This window comes from Corylus avellana, chromosome ca10 (assembly GCF_901000735.1).
Source record: "Corylus avellana chromosome ca10, CavTom2PMs-1.0".
Lineage (NCBI taxonomy): Eukaryota > Viridiplantae > Streptophyta > Magnoliopsida > Fagales > Betulaceae > Corylus > Corylus avellana.
The window spans coordinates 3,733,948-3,754,706 of NC_081550.1; the positions used below are offsets into that span (position 1 = coordinate 3,733,948).

Here is a 20,759-nt window from a genome sequence, read left to right on the forward strand (position 1 = left end):
CGAGTCAAGTACGAGCTAAGCTTATACGAGCCGATCTCGAGCTCGCTCACGAGTGGCTTGCTCACTTAACACCCCTATGCCTAAGCAAGCCTTGGGTTGCCCAAACACTTGCCCGAGCAAGTGAGCCCCACAAGAACCTCTCACTAACTATATGTCCAAATTGCAAGCAACATGATCTCATTCTCGAAAACTTTCTATTCTCGTACACTCTTTTCTTCTGCAACTCATCTTTGTTGTCTCACTCTCTTCCTCACAACTTCTTAAATTATATGAAAAATATAAGAAATATTTGACAATTTTCTATACGAACCAAATGCCAAAAATAGCCAATTTATTTGAAAAATGTTTTCAGCTAGAAATATTTTATAACATAACAAAAAAAAAAAAAAAATGAAAAGAACACGGGCAAGGGGGTTGTCAAATGGAATTGCTCGGTGCATATATTAATTGGACCCAGCCCATACCAACTTATTTACTTTACATTCCTTTATATATGCGTTCAAAGTTTCAATTCTATGCAGGCCCAACCAGGCCCATCTTTATTTGGTTGGTGATATTTGCTGTATGAAATTGAAATATTTTGAAATTGAACGGAACTAGTTGAAGTTGAACTCCTCCCTTGGGGGTTAAAACGGCAAGTAGTTGGGCAATTATATTTTAATAAAATCACAATGCAAAAGAAAATCATATATGCATCAATCCCATACCAGTTTTCCATATTAATAAACTCATTATACTTCCTCATTTCTCATCAATATCCTCTTGATTAATTGTCTGATTTTACGTACGTATTCAAAGATTTCGTCGGGATTTGGCTTAGGTGTTGTAAAAGAAATTACAATATTTATATTATAGTTTTTTAAGGGTTCAAATTACTTTCTCATTCTTTTTCTCCTTCCCTCTCAAGAAATACTTGAAATTAAGTCTAGCCTCTTTAAAAACTACATCATAAGTGCTACAGCACCTAAGCATAATCCCTGCAAGTGCTTATATGGTCATTATACATTCGAATATTTGCCCCCACATTGCTTGAGAAATATATTATGTTAAAATAATTTTAAAAAAACATTATTTTACTTATCTGACATATCCTGGCTTGAAATAAGACCATATATATGGTTATGAATTAGGAAGCTAGAAACAGGATGAATAGAAATTGCGTACCACCACATATGTCCTCTTCAATCCCCAATTGTGTTGCTAATTCCAAGCAAGAAAACTGCATCGATTGAGGATAGTAATTGCAAACCACACACAATAAGTTGTTTTGGGTTGGCAAATAAAGGCATTTGTCTTCTCTTCAGTTCTCAAAGCTTCATTCATTTTACAAATGATTTTATGCAACGAGGAAATGTGTGGTTTAATTACCTCAATTCCCAGGAAATGTCAACGAGGACGAGAGTTGTAAAACGAAGCTTGAGAATTGAAGATGCCATTATTTATTTGCCAACCCTAAACCACTTGCAGAGGCAGAATTAATAGTTCTAATGAAATAAATTTTACAATTACGAGGATCTCTTTCTAGCGTAGACACAAATGTCAAATGTGCTAGCTAGCACAACAAACTCCAATGATGCATGTAATACATCTCTGACTTTGTCCATGGATCAAAATGTAATTTGCCCATACATCTCGGCTGCAGATGGATGACGAATTTGCATTGTGTACAATTTAGGGCCATATCTCCCTTGAAAGTTTCATGGCAGACATCACACGGTCGAGAATTCTTAGTTTTCCAGACAAAATTGAGAGGATGTTGGTGATCTTTTCGAGTAAAATTTATTCCATACTTTATGTAGGGATAGTTCCCAATTACGTATCGAATATGAGCAGCAAAGTTGCATTCTACACAGTAATAGAACCAATGGTTTGGATTTCTTTCTTCTTCACAAATCAGACAATAATATTCTTCAGAATCGTTTTCAGCCGTGTAAGTGAGTGAGAGAAGATGTGGGTCATGTTCATACTTAACTTTGAGTGGGAGTGTCGCACATTCAAAACCCAAAGCAAAATCGCATTCCTTGCATACAAATACACCATTAGGGTGGCACCTCGAATCACAAGCATTGCAATCTTCTAGTGAACTTATAGCATGGAAGAGGGAGTGTTGGTGACCTTCATTTTTAATCATTTTTGGAATTGAACAACATCGGATGTCAAGGCAGTAGTAACCATCACATTCTTGACATCCATAAACGAAGCCATTGCTAAAGCGCTTACAAGCAATGCAAGGAAAGATACCATTAATGCAGTGATCTCCCCTTGCATAGAGGGTAAGCAGATGTCGGTGACTTGGGAGTCGCTTCTTTAAGGGTAGTCGAGCACATGCGCTATGGAGAAAGTAATTGCATTGCTCACAACTATAAAATGGGGCGGTAATTATAGGTTGGATACAACCTTCACAGAGCTTATTATGATGAACCTCGAGTTGGTTGCGGGTGAGGATTAAGTTATGTTCATGATCCAAATGTTTGAGCTCCTCACGTTCTTCACCCTCTTCAAATTCGATACCCTCCTCCTCCCCCTCTATGGTATCACTACTTGCTCCAATATTCCGATTTCTCTGTGCGCATTTCAAGTGGGCTACGAAATCACATTGTTGACAATAATAACCCGCATACTTGAGGCTGAGCTTTTTGTAGCAAAGCTGACAGAATACATGATCATCCTCATGCTCCTTGATGACTTTAGCAAGTGAATAGATGAGCGTGAGCAAATGACGATCTGCCATAATTCTTATGCTACGCGGCCTTTGAGCACATATAGCATGAGTAAAGAGTTGACAAATGCGACATATCTGGGCGCCGCTGTTGCGATCCTCACCACAGACTTCACAGGTGAACGGAATGTGCTTCATGATAGGAACAAATTCATGTTGGTGACAGTCGTCAGGTTTAGTTTGCCAACCGGAAGCACACTCAATGTCAAGGTCGAAATTGCAACTACGGCACTCATAGGCGAAGCATCTTTCGCAACACTTGAGGCACGCATCACAAAATCTAATCTTTGATGGCGCATCAAGAACGAGGGTGTGGTTTGGATGCACAGGGTGTTGTATCTCAGTGGGTAACTCAGCGCATGACTTGTGGAGAAAGAAGTTGCAGTCAGAGCATTTGTAGGCAGGACCGCATACCGATTTATCGCACCCAGAGCAAACAACTTCATTTTCGCCATCATTTTGTAAGTCTTCCACAAAGATCAAGGGATGCTTCTTGTGGCTAAAATGTTGGATCTCCTCCATCTCTCCCAAGATTTCTCCCGATTCTCCGCCTCTCTCCGTCTCTCTCTCTTACACACTCCGGCACACAAGGGAAAGGTGATTGACAAAAAAAAGTAACGCTGCAAGCACAAATCAAGCTTTAATTAGTAAAAAACGAAAAAAAAAAAGAAAGGAAAATTCTTGAGAAGGCTCACCTGAAACTGAACCTAACCGAGATCGGCAGATTGAGCGGACTCAAAGGAAACCCAGAAAGTGATCAGAGTAAGCAGAAAGAATTTTTTTTTTTTTTTTTGTAGTTTTCTCTATCTTTTCTTTGAAAGGTGGAGAGGAGTGAGGGGCAGCCCGCAGCTGTGTGTGATTCCTTTTAGAACGATGATTTAGAGCGGTGGGACCATTGGGAAATAAAAAACGCCAAAGCTTTTGAAAAGAAGAGTAGTCACTCTGTCACTGGTGGAGCAAGTCCTTTATTTTTCAGAGTCATGGGACCATTGTCATTATTGTGTGTTGAATAATCAAAATCAATAATGGTGAGGAAGCCGACAAAAACCATTAACACGACGCTAATATATTATTCTTGCCATCTCCTTGGTCTTCACATCAACTGGCTCACTCAAATTAATTAAAGGGATTTAAATGATTAACCGGAACTTACGTTCTTTGAATCTGAAAATTTAAAAAATTATGATTTCAAATTATGTAATTTAAAAATGCTGTTAAATTTTTGGTACAATTGGAATTTAACTTTTATAATTATGCATTTTCAATTTTTTTTTTTTTTTAATTTTTAAAAAATGTAATTTCAAATAATTTATTTTCTGTAATTTTGTTTAAAATCACATTATTTTTATTTGTTTATAAAACCACAATACCAAGTGCACTCTTAATCCAACATTAACTGCATGCCTTACGTAGCACAATCTAGCCGTGCCCACTTTTTTTTTTTTGGCGATGATTAAAAGGGATTGGCAAAAAATAAATAAATAAATAAATAAAAAAAACAAAAAACAAAAAACAAAAGAGCTATAGCTTGTTAAGGAAAAGAATTGGTACATCCATATATTAATTACCTCCGGCCGTATATAATTGAAATTTTTGAAATATTTTCTTATTGAAATGTTATCGGTTAATTAATTGAATTAACCAATAATTTTGGTTAATTATCAAAAATAGGGTTACCGGTACCGTTATAACCAATATCCACCCCTACCCAATAGTCATTGCACCGTCAACTCCATAGCTGTGAATGATTTTGGATTTCTTTTTGTTTGGAGAAATTTTCTTGTTTGACTTCTTCATTTGTAGCTTCTTTGTAACGGTTTTTTTTTTTTTTTTTTTTTTAATTTTTTATTTATTTATTTATTTATTTTTTTTGGGGGGGATAGTTGATTAAGCAGTTAATCCTTTAAATTGCATTGTTCTTCTTAAGAATCCCTCTAATCCCTCTAATCCGATTCATTTAATTTAACGTGGCTTTTCTCATGAAGGCCATTACATTGCCATCTCACATTTAAATGTTTGAAAATTATGAGTAATGCTACATTTACTTTAACTATTTTATACTTATAGGTGGCTTTTAAAATTACCAGAGTTCATATTTAATAATAATTCATCTCATATTTAACGTGGTTTTAAAAATCACTTATGAGTGTAGGAAAATGGAATTAGGATCATCTTCAGTTTAAATGAAGTGGAGAATATCCAGTTAGTTATATTGGAGATGTATTTTTGTTTCCTCAAAAAGTGAAAAGATAAAAATACCATTAAGATATAACTAATTGGTACAAAAATACTCTTCAAATATAAGTAACTATTAGGAAAAAAAAAAAAAAAAAGAAAAAAAAAGTGTAAAGCCAAGCCCAGCCAAAGCCAGCAATGAAAAAGTTCCCAATCAATCTTTTGTTATGGTTAGGGAATTCAATTGGCGCGGTGGGAAGGAGCTGTAAGTATTTCCCAACATTTACTTCATTTCATTCACAAGAAGAATAGCATGCCCAAAACTTAAAATGGGCCGACTATGGGGCCAAAAATAAAATGAAAATGAGTCAACTTGGGCGGTTATCAGATCAGCGCATCGAACGTGACCAGCGCGTGGCGCGCGTGATGTGGTCACTTGGACCGCTTCTTTTCTTCTTTTTTTTTTTTTTTTTTGTTTTTTTTTTTTTCAAGAATTCGGATCTAGTGCGGGTAGGAACACCATAAGGCTAGTGAAACCAATGGGTTGCGATTTGATGTATGCATCTACAGCTGTGAGCTTGATGTGGAGGAGAGGATCTTCAATGCAAATGAATTGACACAGCGTGGTGCTTGCTGGATCGGTGATTGTAGGTAGCAAATCTGCGGCTGGGTGCAGTAGAGATCGGCGTGGCTGAGCGGCATAGTCTGAGTGGTGTTTATGGGTCGCATCCTGGTGGAGGAGAAGAGCACAGTGGTGGCGCAAAGGTTCTGGACTACCGGAGGTGCAGTGGACTCATGGCAGTGAATTTGTGTGGAGTTGTCTAGGCTGTAAAATCCAGGCTTCCCAAATCCAAGGTGTAAAATTCGGCAGCAGCGGTGGAGGCGCATGAATATCACGGTAGAACCTTCCAGCGGCGCATGTGGGCGCGTGGAAGGGTGGGCGGTAGAGATTTCACCGGATATAGACTTTCCGGCGTCTAATATTTTGAATGGTAGGAACATCGAGGTGTTTGGATGAATGTGGTGGTGCGTGGTTGAACTGGTAGAGAGCATGGGTGGAGAGTGGCGGTGGAATTGAGACCCGAGACTGTCGGACGGAACGTGAGGAAACGTCAAAGACGTTGAAGGCCACAAGAAAGTGGCTTTGATACCATGTTGAATTAATTATACCATGTTGAAATAGTTTTGATACCATGTTAAAATAATGATGATGCAGAAATAATAACAGAAGCAACATACATAGAAAATAAACACAAAAAATTTTACGGGTAGTTCGGTGTTAGACACCTACATTTATCACCAAGAATACCCAATACATGGTGCTCATTAACTTTTTTTTGGATTACAATATAAAGGTTCCTATTTATAGGGTAATGACTAAATACAAGGATAGTAATCAAATCCCCTTGATTTGATTACAATCAGTCCATAAATAGAAAATATTTAATATCAACATAATTATGGAATATACATAAAATATATTATATTTTCCATATATTCTAACATTATTATTATTATTATTATTATTATTTCACTTTCATGGATAAGCAAAGTTGAAATAGAATATTTAGAAAACCAATCGCAAGTGGGATTCTAGTAATTTTTCTCCCAATAATAAGAATCGGGACCCTTTTATTCAAATGCCATCAATCTTTCACAACTGTACCATCATCTTTACTAGTATCACTGGCTAGTACACTTAAAAAGTGAAAAAAAGTTCCCAATGAGTAGTTCAATTGGCTGTGAACTACGCCTCATGAAGCGGAGGTCATTAGTTTAAATCCCCTCCCTCCTTCCTTTGTGTGGACATGTCAAAAAAAAAAAAAAAAAAAAAAGACATTAATTAGGGACAATAATAATCTTGCTTTAATCAGGGGAGTCATCAATATATTCATATGTCTAATTAATAACAACAAACCTTACTTAGAGAGGGTAATACGAGAACCATCTTTCAATCATTGCATAGGCCTCCTTCGGCTTGTACTCGTCAGCTACGTGACCAGCTCCCTATATATATGGGAATAAAGAATTAATACATGCATGGCTTCCATAAATTTGTGTGCATCATTAATTAGAAAAAAAAAAAATAATAAGGAGGAGGAAAAAAGAGAGGGTATTTTTGCTTGCCTTAACACTTGAATATGTCATGTAGAAATCATTGTTTATATACCTCACTGTGTATCTACACGAGATTATTCAATAGAACCCATGAGTTAATTTAAACATCTGATCAAAAGTTGAGAAAAGTGTGAAATTGCATATATATATATAGAAGTGTATAATTAATTAAAGTAATTACCCTACAACTTGAGCATCAATAAACCATGGACGCCAAGGGTAGTCCAAAGTCAAATTCAAAGACCTTATCCACTCTTGGGTACCTATGTGTGGTATTTCCAAATCATGATCAGACCTGTTGAAAATCAAGAATTACATTGTAGAGAGCAACTATATATATATAAAAGGGCTTATTTGTTATTTTTGCATATCACAGCCAAAAGATTTTTATACCACACGAAACTTATTACAAACCAGTGTAACTAGAGAGTTAAATTTTGCTGTTTTTCCTATAAATTAACCAGAATGCAACTTTAGATTGTAAAAGCCAAGGGAGTTGTAAGATATTACGTACGTGTATATGAGAGCTCGAAGGTTTGTGTTAGTGAGATTCTGATGATAGTCGATAGTACTTGGGATATTCATCGTGTATGCTAAGCTTGAGTTGCATAGTTCCCAGTGCCTTTTGCTTCCCTAGATTGCAGGGGTCAAATTATTTTCTTAGTTAATTACCTCTTTTTTTTTTTCATTTTTATTTTTTTTTTATTTTATGAAAAAAAAAAGTCTACTACGTACCTCTCTAATGTGAAGAGCTTCTTGAACGGTCGGATCATTTGCCCAGAGTCCAACGATCGAAAATTTGTGATCCTTAAATGTAAACAAATTCGATACATGTATCTCTCAGACATTGAATGTAAGATATTTAATTGAAATTTGACTAAATGACGGAGTCTATATTTGAACTCAAGACTTTTGGTTCTGATAGTGCGTTAAAGTATCAATTGTTTCAAATATTTAATAATTTAATCAATTCTTTAATAGAGGGGGAAAAAAAAGAAGAGAGAGAGAGAGAGATTTACTCGACACCAGAGCTCTTGGAGAAAATTCTTGGAAGTTTTCATGAAAATTCTTTGGTCCCCGTCGTCTGTGTAATAATTAGTATTTGGTTTCTTAGAGTTAGAGCCACTGGTGCAGGCAGGGAGCAAAACTTGAGAATAATAGATTCCACTGAGTAACTGCAATATATATGAAATGCAGTCGAAATTCCATGTTATTGTGATCATCAATTTAATTTAATAAAAAGCCAAAAAGCAAATATATATATATATATATATAACCTACTTCATTGATAGCTGCAACATCTGTTAGGCATTGTTCGTTTCTTGGATCAATGTTGACGTAATCGCTATTACAACTTGTTTTGGCTGACTTTAAAAGCAGAATAACACATCAAAAGACAAAAAAATTGAATCATATATGTAAATTCACCAAATTAAGAAGGATTGATGTTAAATATGATATATAATTAAATAGAGAAAAGGGCGGAGACGATGATGGGCTGCATCTTGACTGCATTCAGTATATTGAAGTACATATTACATAGGTTTCTATTTATAGAGATAATGAATAATGAGCAACGCAAATGATAGAATAAAGAAAGAAAGAAAGAAAAAAAAATCATCTTGCTCTTTAAGTTTGATTATAATAATTTGAAAACTTTGAAGCTTGAAGCTAATTACATAGCTTTTTGTTTGACAAGTTTAAGCACGCTTCCCAAATCTTCCTCATCTTTCATACATAATGTGATCATATTCCATAGGTTCAATAACTAATGTAATTTTCTCTAGCCACCAAAGAGATAAATTAAACAAGGATAACCATTTTAGGAGGATCCTTTCCAATTCTGTCCTTCTTTTGAAAAATACAGTAGTGAGTTTAGTGACGCTCATATTACTGTGGCGGTTATTGTTTGTCTTTTCTCTAGATTTGCTTTCAACAAACAATCTACAGGATTTTTTTTATTTTTTTATTTTTTTATTTTTTTTTTTCGTGCTATTTGGGGTTTCGATTACCTTATATATGTTGGTTTCTAAGGTTTTATTTACACGAAACTCTCAAAGTAGCGGTCTTAGATCTCTGATCTGTCTTTCATTTTTCTTTCTGGTTATTTTTAGGAGCAAATAACTAACCGAAGGTGAATGAGTTATCATATATGTGGAATATTTTGTCATGGATGGGAGAGGAAGTGAAGGAAGATGTGATCGAGAATGAGCATTGTAATGGAGATGGGAAAGAGAGAAAATCATTGTTTAGTTGGAAAAGTTCTGATTGATCGGACAGTGGACATGGACATGATTTTTCAAAATATGCTAAAAATCTGAAAATTGATTGGGACAGTGACATACAAAGAGTTATATATTTATATATGAACTTGTTCCTCATGTAGTTAGATATGATTGAGTCTAGCTAGTTCCATCATCTTTGCTTGACTTTTGTATGACCCGTGATCGATGTGGGATATTTAGCAGCCCCAAAAAAAAAAAAAAAAGGCTTTAAACAAAGCATAAATAATGTGAAAAGAAGTAAAATAAAGCCTAACAATTTCATGTATCAAGTAGAGGAACAAAAGTAACCTCATAGAGTTCATCTGAGATAAGCGTCAAACGGTGTGCAAATGGAACTCTTGAATTAGCATCAAGATAAGAATCCGTCTTTGGGCTCCCAAGTACATACCCCTGGTGTTAATCCCAATAATATATCAAGATCAACCATAATTAACATAGAATTAAGGAGCAATCATTGATATATAATTAGAAAAAAATTCTTAATCCTCAGAAACAATCATTTCGATTTATTATATTTCTATTTTCATTTTCCGTACTTTGATATTCATGAATGGCTTGCGTCCGACTTCATTGCCTGCGGTTCCACACCAAAGAGGAAAAAAAACAAGAAAAGAAAAAAAGGCTAAGGTTAAATATTGTACAGAAGAACTTGACTATAACGAAAATTTACTGTATCATCAACATGTTTTACCGTCATATATTTTTTGAACAATAACTGGAGTAGGAATGCCCGAATATGAAGCACCACCGACGTAAAGTCGATTTTTTGCGAACTTGGGGTGATTGATCAACCACTGCCAAGGTGATTCCAAATCATGATAAGATAATTTCCTTACTGTAAAATGAGAAATGATTCTTTGCATTCTGGCGTCTATTTCACCTATATATTCGTTGAGTTAGCCTGCTTCTTACTACTTTTTCTTTACTTAAATATAACAATGTTTAGGGATAACTTAAATGGAGAGATAATATTTTACCGTCTAAATTATATTTTGTTTCATTTTATGGTGTATATGGTATTACATTATTTAAAAATTTTATTATCAAAACACCGAAAGCTAACAAATAAGATAAATTGCATCAAATTAAAAATTCAAAAACATTTTTTTCTCAAGACCCAAACAACAAATTAAGCAGTCACGTTAATTTCCATGCACCTTTTGTAGGAATTCGTAGATATCCGCGGCTGCTTTTTGGTCGTCGGAATAGTATCCTTGGGGGCTTTTTGAGTAAGAAAATCCAGTACCAACTGGTGAATCTATATATAGTACGTTGAGGAACTGAAAATTGACAAAAAAAAAAAAAAAAGAAACAGAAAAGGAAAAGGAAAATTGACCACCATATATGTTAAACGGAAGAAAACTAAATATAATATTCCTAAATATTAGTTTTTGTAGAATTTGCGTAGGAATTAACACAACTAGAAATCGCAAACCTTTGTCCACGTGTATGGGTTCAACTTGAGTGTTGGTAATTTCCCAACGTAATTAGAATCAAAAGATAATGGTCCTGCATTTTTGTTGATGGAAAGTCAATTGCAAAACACAAAATTTACTAAATATTGTGAATTCCAATGTGACATGCCCCATTATAAATTTTTTTTTTTTATATTATTTTAATAATTTTACTATTCAAATAAAGCTAACTTGATTCCCTCCGATTAGAGAAAATCCAAATTAGGTGAATTGGGGTTGTTTGCCGTTTTGAAGGAAATATGATCCTTCGCGAAGATGGGCTCTTACTTGTGGACAAAAATCTTCTAAATTCCAAATAAAATGGGTATTATTATACATTTTATGATTAAGATTTAAAACTTTTGTATTTAATGGTGTACATAATTTCAATTTTTTTTTTTTTTTTTTTTTTTTTTAAAAAAGAAAGATATATAAACGTTAACTTTATATACACCATTAAATGCAAAAATCTTATTTGTGAGTGGCTCCTCCACCCTCTTCGGCTATATATGAGAAGCCACCCCCCATATGGCCATATTATTATTATTTTTTTAAATACAAAAGTACATGCCAATATGAACATCATACATACTATGTATTTCATTGTATGTGTTAAATATATCTCTGATATATTGTGGAGGAAGAATGAGAGAGAAATGAGAGAGCGGAAGCATATAAGGACTACATTGTATTAAGTAGTGTGTGTATGAATGAATACAAATACCTCTATTTATAGAAAAGTTATGAGTGATAGGCAAGTAACCCTAGACTAATTAAGGTAGGGAATAAACCATAATGGGAAAGACAATAAACTCTAGAATAATATATAAAATATTCTAACATCCCTCTCAAACTCAATGTATAAAATTGAGGTTGGAAATATAAAGGAAAATATATTTTTTTGGTCGCAGGAGCGTGGTCGGAGTTGGGTGGCCGGAGGTGGTGCACGGCGGCTAGTAGCGGCAATACCCGGTTCTAACCAGGTGGATGGGTTGAAAAGCTTGGATCCGGGTGATTTCACAAAAATACTCTAATATCCCCCCTCAAACTCAAGGTTTGGGAAAAATAAGGGATTTTTTTTTTTATGTCCGTCGGAAAAGTTGCTGGAGGTGGCCGAAGTTTGGCGGCCAGACGTGGTCGACGGAAGGCGGCGGCTGCAGCTGGTGGCTGATGGTAGCTGCTAGGCCCAAAATGTTGGGCTTGAGATTTGAATCCATTGGGATGGATTGGACCCAATATTTTGGGCTTGAGACTTAAGTCTGTTGGGCCGATTACATGGGCCAAAGTTGGCCAAAACCCATTGACCACTAAAATGGTTGACCCAAAATTATATGAACCGTGTCTAACCCAATGGATCAGGTTGACAAATTTGGATTGCTTTGGAGAGCTTGACCTGGTGACCCGGTTTAGGAACCGGTATTGGACCGGGTTGGGGAGATTCGATTTGAGCCCGATGACCCGGTTGGAACCGGTTTTTGGATCGGGTCGGATGACTTGGACAGATCCAGTTCGGATTGTGGATCCGAGTGGGCTGAACAAGATTTAGGACCTGCTTGGTCGAGTTGAACCGGTTTGGAACCGATTGGATGAGTGGGCTGGTTTGAATTGGGCTGAAAATGACTGAAAACCCATGGACCAATTTGGATCGAGTTGAAAATGCTAGGATTCGGATATACACATTTTTTTTTTTTTTTTTCTCTCGAAGCTGACATGTGGTAGAGGGCTAGGGCTGATGTGGCGGTACCTCTGGAGGAAACGTGGCAGTGGTAGCCGCGTAAGGCGCATGCATCACACGCGCCAAAACCCTAATTAGGGTTTTAGGCGCGTGCATCTCACGCGCCAAGAGGTTGACTGGTGCGTGAAGCCCACAAGCAGATCCTTTAGCAGGACCATGGCGGCATGTTGACGACCCAATGGCGGCGATCTGGATGGATTTGAGACCACTGGCGACGGATCTACCAAACGGAATGAAAACCACGATGATTCGACAAAGGTGGCGGTGCGTGGAGGAGCGGTAGCCACGCTTGGAGGCACCTTTATTGGTGGATAGAACCTTCTGGTTGCGCGTAGGGGCGTGTGGAAGGTTGGACGCTCCAGATCTCTTCGGATCTGAACTCGGAGGCGTCTGATCTGTTGTCATGAGTGGAGCGTGTAGCTCCGACAGGGACTATGGCCGCACTTGGTGGTGCTTAGAAGAGACTGCAGAAACTGCGGGAAGAGCGTGGAGGCGTGTGCAATGCTGAAATGGGCTGAGATTGCACAGATCCACCGATCCGGGTTTGAGACACCACTTTTGGTGGTTATTTGGTTGAGAGGACTCACGGTGGCGGCGCAATTCGTTAAGGCAAAAACCATCGGAGGAGCGTGGAGGAGCACGGAGGGCTTGGAGAGTTGATGGCGGCCGGATCTTCCACAGATCTGTAGATCTGAAGGAGTGGAAGAGATTTTGAGCGAAAAACTGCTTGGCAGCGTGCCAATGACTTGAATTGGGTGATCGCCGGAGGGAGCGCTGGACTGTGAGCGGAAAACCGCTTGGCGGCACACCGACGACCGAAATTAGGTCTCCGGAGGGAGCGCCGAAAAACGTCAAAAGACGTTTACTGGAGTTATTTGAGGCTACAAGAAAGTAGCTCTGATACCATGTTAAATATATCTCTCATGGAGGAAGAATGAGAGAGAAAAAAGAGAGCGGAAGCATATAAGGACTACATTGAATTAAGTAGTGTGTGTATGCATGAATACAGATGCCTCTATTTATAGAGAGATTATGAGTGATAGGCAAGTAATCCTAGACTAATTAAGGTATGGAATAAACCCTAATAGAAAAGACAATAAACTCTAGAATAATATATAAAATATTCTAACAGTATGTATAATTAATGCATTCAACACGGAGCCAGGGGTCATATATATTATAAGTGATAATAATCGTAGAGTTGGTTTCCTTTTTCAATTCCTGAACAAGCTTTATCACTTGATTAGCAGTGAGGGATGCTTTGTCCACGGGGAGAAAGTTGTTGATATGAGGGTTTCAAAGGGATGAGAAAAGCATTTTTTGTAGACATGTAATAAAAGATAGAGATCATTTATTTTTTTGCTTGTAGTTATAGTAGCGGAATTTGGTAGAAGGTTATTAGTCTATGTAGTGAGCTTAACCTGTCTACTCGCTGGGAAGATATTGTTTCTTTAGCTACTTGGTTTAGCTTTTCTATGTAAAGTGTACGTTGTTTTTTAAGTGTTCGTTTAGTTGTTTGTTAATTAATGAAAGTTATTCATTCATTAAAAAAAAAAAATTCATAGAGTTATGAATGAAAATAAAGCTTAATTACCATTTGCGTAGAAAAAAGCAACGAAGGTAGAACAACCAGGACCTCCATTGAGCCAAAGCAGGAGGGGATCATTGGATGGATCACTTTGAGACTCGACAAAATAATAAAACAGCTCCACATCCTCCGTTTCGCCTACACCTACGTACCTGCAGCATGCATTTATAATATTTTCATTTTTCATGGGTTAAAAAACAAAAAAAGTAAATTAAAGAAAAAGATTAATTAATATTGCAGTAATATTAATTATTAAGAAGAAGATGATCGTGAATGAACTGACCCTGTTTCGAGCTTGAAAGGGAGATTGCCGTCGAAACCTGGTAGAGTCTTGGCGATGGAACATGAAGTAGTAGTACTAGTGCTCCAGAGAAACACTAGTAGAAGAATGATCACGCCATTTCTGTACTCCATGGAATTCAATGCCTTTTCCTCTATCGGCTTATATATATTTATGCCTGGAATATTCAAACAACCAGTCAACACCAAACTTTCAAAATTATTAATGGAAAACAATTCACCTAATTTACTTGTTTTCCCTTCATATATCAATTGTTTTAGACATGTTCTATTTTTATTTTCATGCTTTTTCTCTCCTAACTTGTCATGGTTTTACTATATATCAATTGCTGGTCGATCTCGAGCTAGATAAGATCGAGGAGACAATATGGAGGAAATCTAGGGTTTGAGAGGGAAGAATATGACCAGAGACGGAGCCACCCTTGAGAATGGGCAGGGACCATGGCTGGAAAAATTTAATGGGCAGGGGCCCATTAGCAAAAAAAAAAAATTAGCCATAAAAAAATTGTTTTTACCTTTAAAAAAAAAAAAAAAAAAAAAAATTGTCATTTGGGGGGGCCCTAGCCCCTGCGAGTCCTCCCCTTCCTCCGTCCCTGAATATGACTATGCATGTGAGAAAAGAGGGAGAGTTGCGAAATTAAGGCTCTAGAGAGATTTCAGGAATTAGAAGAACCCATTGAAGGGCTGAGTTTGTTTGCAGAAAATCTAAATCCCCTTAGACTCCTTGAATCTCATGCATCTTGTATGTCAAGAATTGTAATGTAAATCTTAAGATATTTTAAATGGGACACAGTTTTCCTCCAAAGTAGGTTGGAGGAAATTTCTTCAACCTACTCTATAAAAGTGACATATGTCACTCTTTTTAATAACATGTTACGTGTGAGATACACATGAGATTTTAATAAAATTTATTATAACTTTGTCCATACTATTAAAAAAATATGTGCATCTCACATATTTATGAGACATATGTCACATTTATAGATTAGGTTAAAAGAAATTCCTCCAACCTAGTTTAAAAGAAAACTTTGTCCTTCTAGATGTCATGCATCTTGTTTTATCCACTAAAGAACTTATCCAATAATATAGAGATAATAAATGTGATCATTTACTTACCAATATTGTGAAATTATCTTCTGGAGAACATAACATAGATGTCACAGATAGATGTTCTTTACGTTACTTTGAAAGACAAGGTTAAGCTCGCCATCAATAAGTTGACTTCACATTAATTGAGCATCATTATAGATTAGATATTTTTTGTGCTGTAATAGATTTTCAATTGCAAGAATTAAGTTGCTGGTTTAGTAAGCATATGATGGAGTGTCTTTTTCTCACCTTGGCTCTTGATCATTGAGTTGCAAGTATATCTTTTAGAATCATTGATTTTTGTTAGATGGTAAACAAGTTTTATCGGCAAGGCTTTATAGATATTAAAAAAACAATTAAAAATATAGCTTTTTTCATTATGAGCATAATGTAGTTAAAGATTTAGATCGATTTCGAGAATTGACGAATATGTTTGAATTGTGTCACATGGTTGGTATCACCCAAATTAAGATTAATTATCTACCAACTTGTTTTTTGTGTTGTACGTGTACTTGTACATAGTCTTCTCTTTTATACTGCAATTACAGAACAAATATTTTTAGCCATGAATATTGTCGATGCTAGGCTTCGCAACAAAATTGAAGATGAATTTATGACATATTATTTAATGTTGTACATTGAAAGAGAAACTGTTGCAAAATTTAGTATAAATTTAATCACAAATAAATTTCTGAATTCTAAAAGAACACCGGATTCCATTTTGATAGGTAAGTAAATTGAAAATTGAAATATATTAAGAAATAATTATTTTGCATCTTTTCTTTTGTTTATATTTTGCTAAACACCGAATGAATACTTATTTTATTTTTATACATTAATTTAATCTTCGAGAATATATTTTTCATTCATCCTTTTACCGAGGGTTCTAATTTTTTTGTTTCTATAATTTTTTTTCTACGAGGAAGATTTGTAAGTGTGAGCAATACACGCCCCACCGACAAATATATGATACATATGGGTGGTAGTTGCCATTGATTAAATTGGCCTCCATATTTTTGTTGTGTGTCTGTTTCGAGTTTTGAAATTTCTCAATACCAACATTCCTACTGATAGTACTGTAAATTCGTGGCTTGAATTCAGCCACTACTTGGGATCAAGCTTTTCATACCAACATTCAAACATTCAATAATGGATTGTGACTTGTCACAACTAGGGGCCCTGTTGAAAATATAATAATGACCCCAAACACACCTAGGGGGATGAATAGGTGTTTGCTAAAAGCAATGCAGAATTAGAACTATATGGCAAGAAACATTCAATCACCAAAATGAGCAAAACAATAAAGAGGATGAAGACAAGTATCACTACAAGAAAAACCCTCATTAGCGACCAAACAAATAGTTGCGATCCTAAAAGTCGCTGCTAATGAGGTGTCATTAGCGCCGACTTTAAAAGTTGCCGCTAATAGTGGCCACTAATAATGAGTAAATAGCGGCGACTCTAAAGGTCGTTGCTAATAACATGATAAAAATTTTATAAAAAAATTAGAAAACTATTAGCGGAGATAAAATGTTGCCGCTATTCAGTGGAAAACAGTGTCGACCCCAGAGTCACCGTTGATGAAGGGTCAATAGCAACAACACTGGGGTTGCCGCTATTGAGAAGAGAAAAATAAATAATAAATAATTAAAAAGGTCACTGCTATTTGGTCTAAAACAGCGACGACTCTATAAGTCACCGCTGATGAGGGGTCAATAGCGGCGACACTGGGGTCGCTACTATTGAGAAGAGAAAAATAAATAATAAATAATTAAAAAGGTCATTAGCGTCGCCGCTATTTGGTCTAAAACAGTGGCGACTTTTAGAGTCGCCATTATCGTGAATAGTGCATGAACAGTGCGTCTGGACGGGGCTATTAACGGGATCTTCTGACCTCTAGTGATTTTCATCCAACAAAGTCTCTGTAAAGGGACGTCCAACTGGGGCATTCTAACCTTCATTTCGGAACACTTTTTGGAACCGAATTCAGCCAACACGAATACTAACACCTGTACAAATTGATATTTAATATGTGAAGAAGACACTTATGAACAACAGAAGAGCATTTGGGTCTCTTTGATTATTGAAGGAGACTCTCCTCTCACCATACTTGTCATCAACTCTCTCCGGCCTTTCTTTGATTGGGTCAGGTCACTACTCCAGTCTCCAATTATTCCCGACATTCACCAGCAGCTCCTACCCTTATGTGAGTAGCCGAGTAGGTACTGTATTGAAGATTTCAAAATGTACTAACTTTAATGCGTAAGCAAAGCAAAGCCATCACTAAAAGGATTACAAGCGAAACAAACTACAATGTTATAACCAATTAGAAATCCACGTCGGTAGAGGTAGAGGCTAAAGCAAATGTGGATGAGTTGGGTAATGCTGACAACTATAAAATGGGGCAAAAATTAATTGCATATAACCTTCACAGAGCTTATGGTCCCAAAATGTTAATATCCCCAATGTAAATATATATGGAAAAATTACAATTAAAAAACATGTGTACATTTTTTTTAGTAATATTCCATCTCCAACAATATAACAAATAACGACTGGTTATTTTTTTAGGGTGTAACTTTTGACCTTTCTATTAGAAAGTTGAATAAAATGAAAAAAACAAAAAACAAAAAACAAAACAAAAGGGCAACGGGAGTAGTACCCAGCATTAGACATGACCTTTTTCTGTAAAGAAGTAGTTGGCTATAAAAGTCTCACAAGTATTTCAAATCCTATTCCAACAGTGGCACCCACCTTGTTTCTATCTATAATACTATTTTTAAATTTTTGAATAGCAAGGTTAAAAACTTTATTTTTATATTACATTTATATTATAATATTGATGTGGTAGTCTTAACTATTTTTTTTTTTTTTGTTTTAAGATTGGTCCAAATTGGTTGGAACTGCTTGGTTAACATTGTGGAATAAAAATTTATTTTCTAACTTTACTCTTTTTTTATAGTTTAGTTGTCCAAATGAGGAACTCTACAAAGATGTATGTTACATGGATTATCCCCCTTTTTTTTTTTTTTAATGATTAAATCAATTATTTTATATTAATTTAAGTTTTTGAGATATTTAGCATTCAAACAGAGATCTTGAGTTCAAATCGTGTCTCCATAATTCACCTTCTATGAGAGGAAGTGTTAGAATATTAATTAAAGAATAAAGCTATATACTACATTTTATATATATATATATATATATCTTAAAATGCTGACAAGATAGTCCCAATAAACCTTTTAGATTTTTTTTTTTTTTTTTTAAGATTTTTTTAACAAGAACGGATCCAAGAGTTGATTAAGATCATTACATCAACATTATACGATAAAAATGTAATTATTTTTAATAGTTTAAAATTTTGGGATAAATGATAATTTAAAAAGCTTTTCATGGTATTGGTTTCACGCAAATATCCAATGCATATACTGCATTTGCTTATATTTATTATTTAACATTTAAAAAAGTTTAAGGTCATATAACCAAATGACTTATCCTATGTTGGTTCCATCATCCTACTTAGTGAATCCTTAGGATTCATTTTGATTAAGGCTATGTTTGTTTCAACGTAAAATTTTTTTTTTTTTTTTATTTATTTATTTTTTTTGGGGGGTTTTGGTTTTATTTTTATTTTTTTTTTTTTAGTGTTTGTTGCGAACTAAAATATTGGTTAGCTTGAAAATGTTTTTAGTTGACCAAAAAAAATAACTTTCACGAGGTGTAAAATGATTTACATTTCTTATCTGCATAAGCCATTTTCAATGCTCTCCCACATTCCATGACAGACAATTGTGAGAGAGCTTTTATGAGGCTTACTTGCCTAAGAAAGTCTTGGATTGTCGGAACACTTGTCTGAGCAAGTAAGCCCCACAAGGAGCTCTCACAACTACATGCCCAAATTACAAGCAATATGATCCCATTATGGAAGACATTATATTTTCACACTCTTCTTATGTAGCTCTTCTTCATCGTTTCACTCTCTTCCTTGCAACTTCTTAAATTATATGAAAATATAAGAAATATTTAGCAATTTTTCATTCGAGCCAAATACCAAAAATAACCACTTTGTTTCAGTTAAAAATTAAAAAATGGAAAGAACACGGGCAAGGGGGTTGATAAAAGGAATTGCTCCATTTCTCGGTGCATATATTAATTGGGCCCAGCCCATACCATGGTATTTACTTTACATTCCTTTATATAGGCCTTCAAAGTTTCAAATTATAAGCAGGCCCAACGATGCCCATCTTTATTTGGTGATATTATGGAATAGGCAATATTTTAATAAAATGACAGTGGAAAAATTAATCAAGACAACCTTAATTGCTAAGCAAAAGAAAATCATATATGCATCAATCCCATACCAGCTTTCCATATAAATAAACTCATTATATATACTTCCTCATTTTTCATCAATATCCTCTTGATTGTCTGATTTTGCCCAAGTATTCAAAGCTTTAATTTAGTCAATATGAATCAGGATTCCGCTTAGGTGTTGTAAAAAAAATTACAATACTTATGTTATAAGTTTTTTAAGGGTTTAAATTTAATTTAAAGTATTCCCTAAGAAAGAGAAAGAAAGTGACGAAAGAATTGAAATTAAATCTTAATAAAGACAGTTTGTGATTTTACTCCTCCACTAATAACCAAACTTATGATATATATGAAAAAAAAAAAAAACTTTTCTTTTTCTTTTTTAAAAAAGAGTGAACCAAAAGTTTAATCCAATCAAAGTATATGATGAAATAAATTATATAATTATGAGAAACTTTCTCTAGCGCATAGACACAAATGTGCTAGCTAGTACAACAAACTACAAAATGACATTTTTCTTATAAGTGCTAAAAGTTATTTTATTATCAATTTGTCCTTACATTTAATCCACAGATGGATGATGGATTTGCATTGTGTACAGTTTACAGCAACATCTTCATAAAAAATTTCACCGCATGAATCACATGGGCAAGAGTCCTTAGTTCTTCGGACAAAATTGAGAGGGGGTTGGTGATCATACCAAGTAAAATCCCTTCTATACTTAATGTAGGGATGTCTCCAAACTATGCATCGAGGATAAGCAGCAAAGTCCCATTTTTTCATAGTAATAGAACTAATGGTTTGGATTTCTTTTTTCTTCGCAAATTAGACAATAACATTCTCCATAATCCTTTTTGGCAGTGTGAGTGAGTAAGAGGGGATGTAGATCATGTTCATACTCAACTACTTTGAGTGGGAGTGTTGCACATTCAAAACCCAAGGCAAAATTGCATTCCGTGCATACAAATACACCATTTTGTCTCCT

At 35.3% G+C, this 20,759-nt stretch overlaps 2 protein-coding genes across 2 annotated transcripts; both read right to left on the reverse strand.

The window, feature by feature from the left end:
* Positions 1–1,466: 1,466 nt before the first annotated feature.
* LOC132164468 (uncharacterized) lies at positions 1,467–3,512 on the reverse strand. Its single transcript, XM_059574985.1, has 2 exons — positions 3,415–3,512; positions 1,467–3,339 (listed from the first exon to the last, which is right to left on the reverse strand). The coding sequence occupies exon 2, from the start codon at positions 3,239–3,241 to the stop codon at positions 1,553–1,555; it is 1,689 nt and encodes a 562-aa protein (XP_059430968.1). The 5' UTR covers positions 3,242–3,339; positions 3,415–3,512; the 3' UTR covers positions 1,467–1,552.
* A 3,305-nt stretch (positions 3,513–6,817) lies between these two features.
* LOC132163881 (serine carboxypeptidase-like 17) lies at positions 6,818–14,488 on the reverse strand. Its single transcript, XM_059574258.1, has 14 exons — positions 14,358–14,488; positions 14,081–14,226; positions 10,733–10,806; positions 10,455–10,577; positions 9,989–10,091; positions 9,834–9,871; positions 9,586–9,687; positions 8,294–8,380; positions 8,032–8,187; positions 7,748–7,819; positions 7,527–7,645; positions 7,194–7,307; positions 7,022–7,076; positions 6,818–6,901 (listed from the first exon to the last, which is right to left on the reverse strand). The coding sequence occupies exons 1-14, from the start codon at positions 14,486–14,488 to the stop codon at positions 6,818–6,820; spliced, it is 1,404 nt and encodes a 467-aa protein (XP_059430241.1).
* Between the last annotated feature and the right edge of the window lie 6,271 nt (positions 14,489–20,759).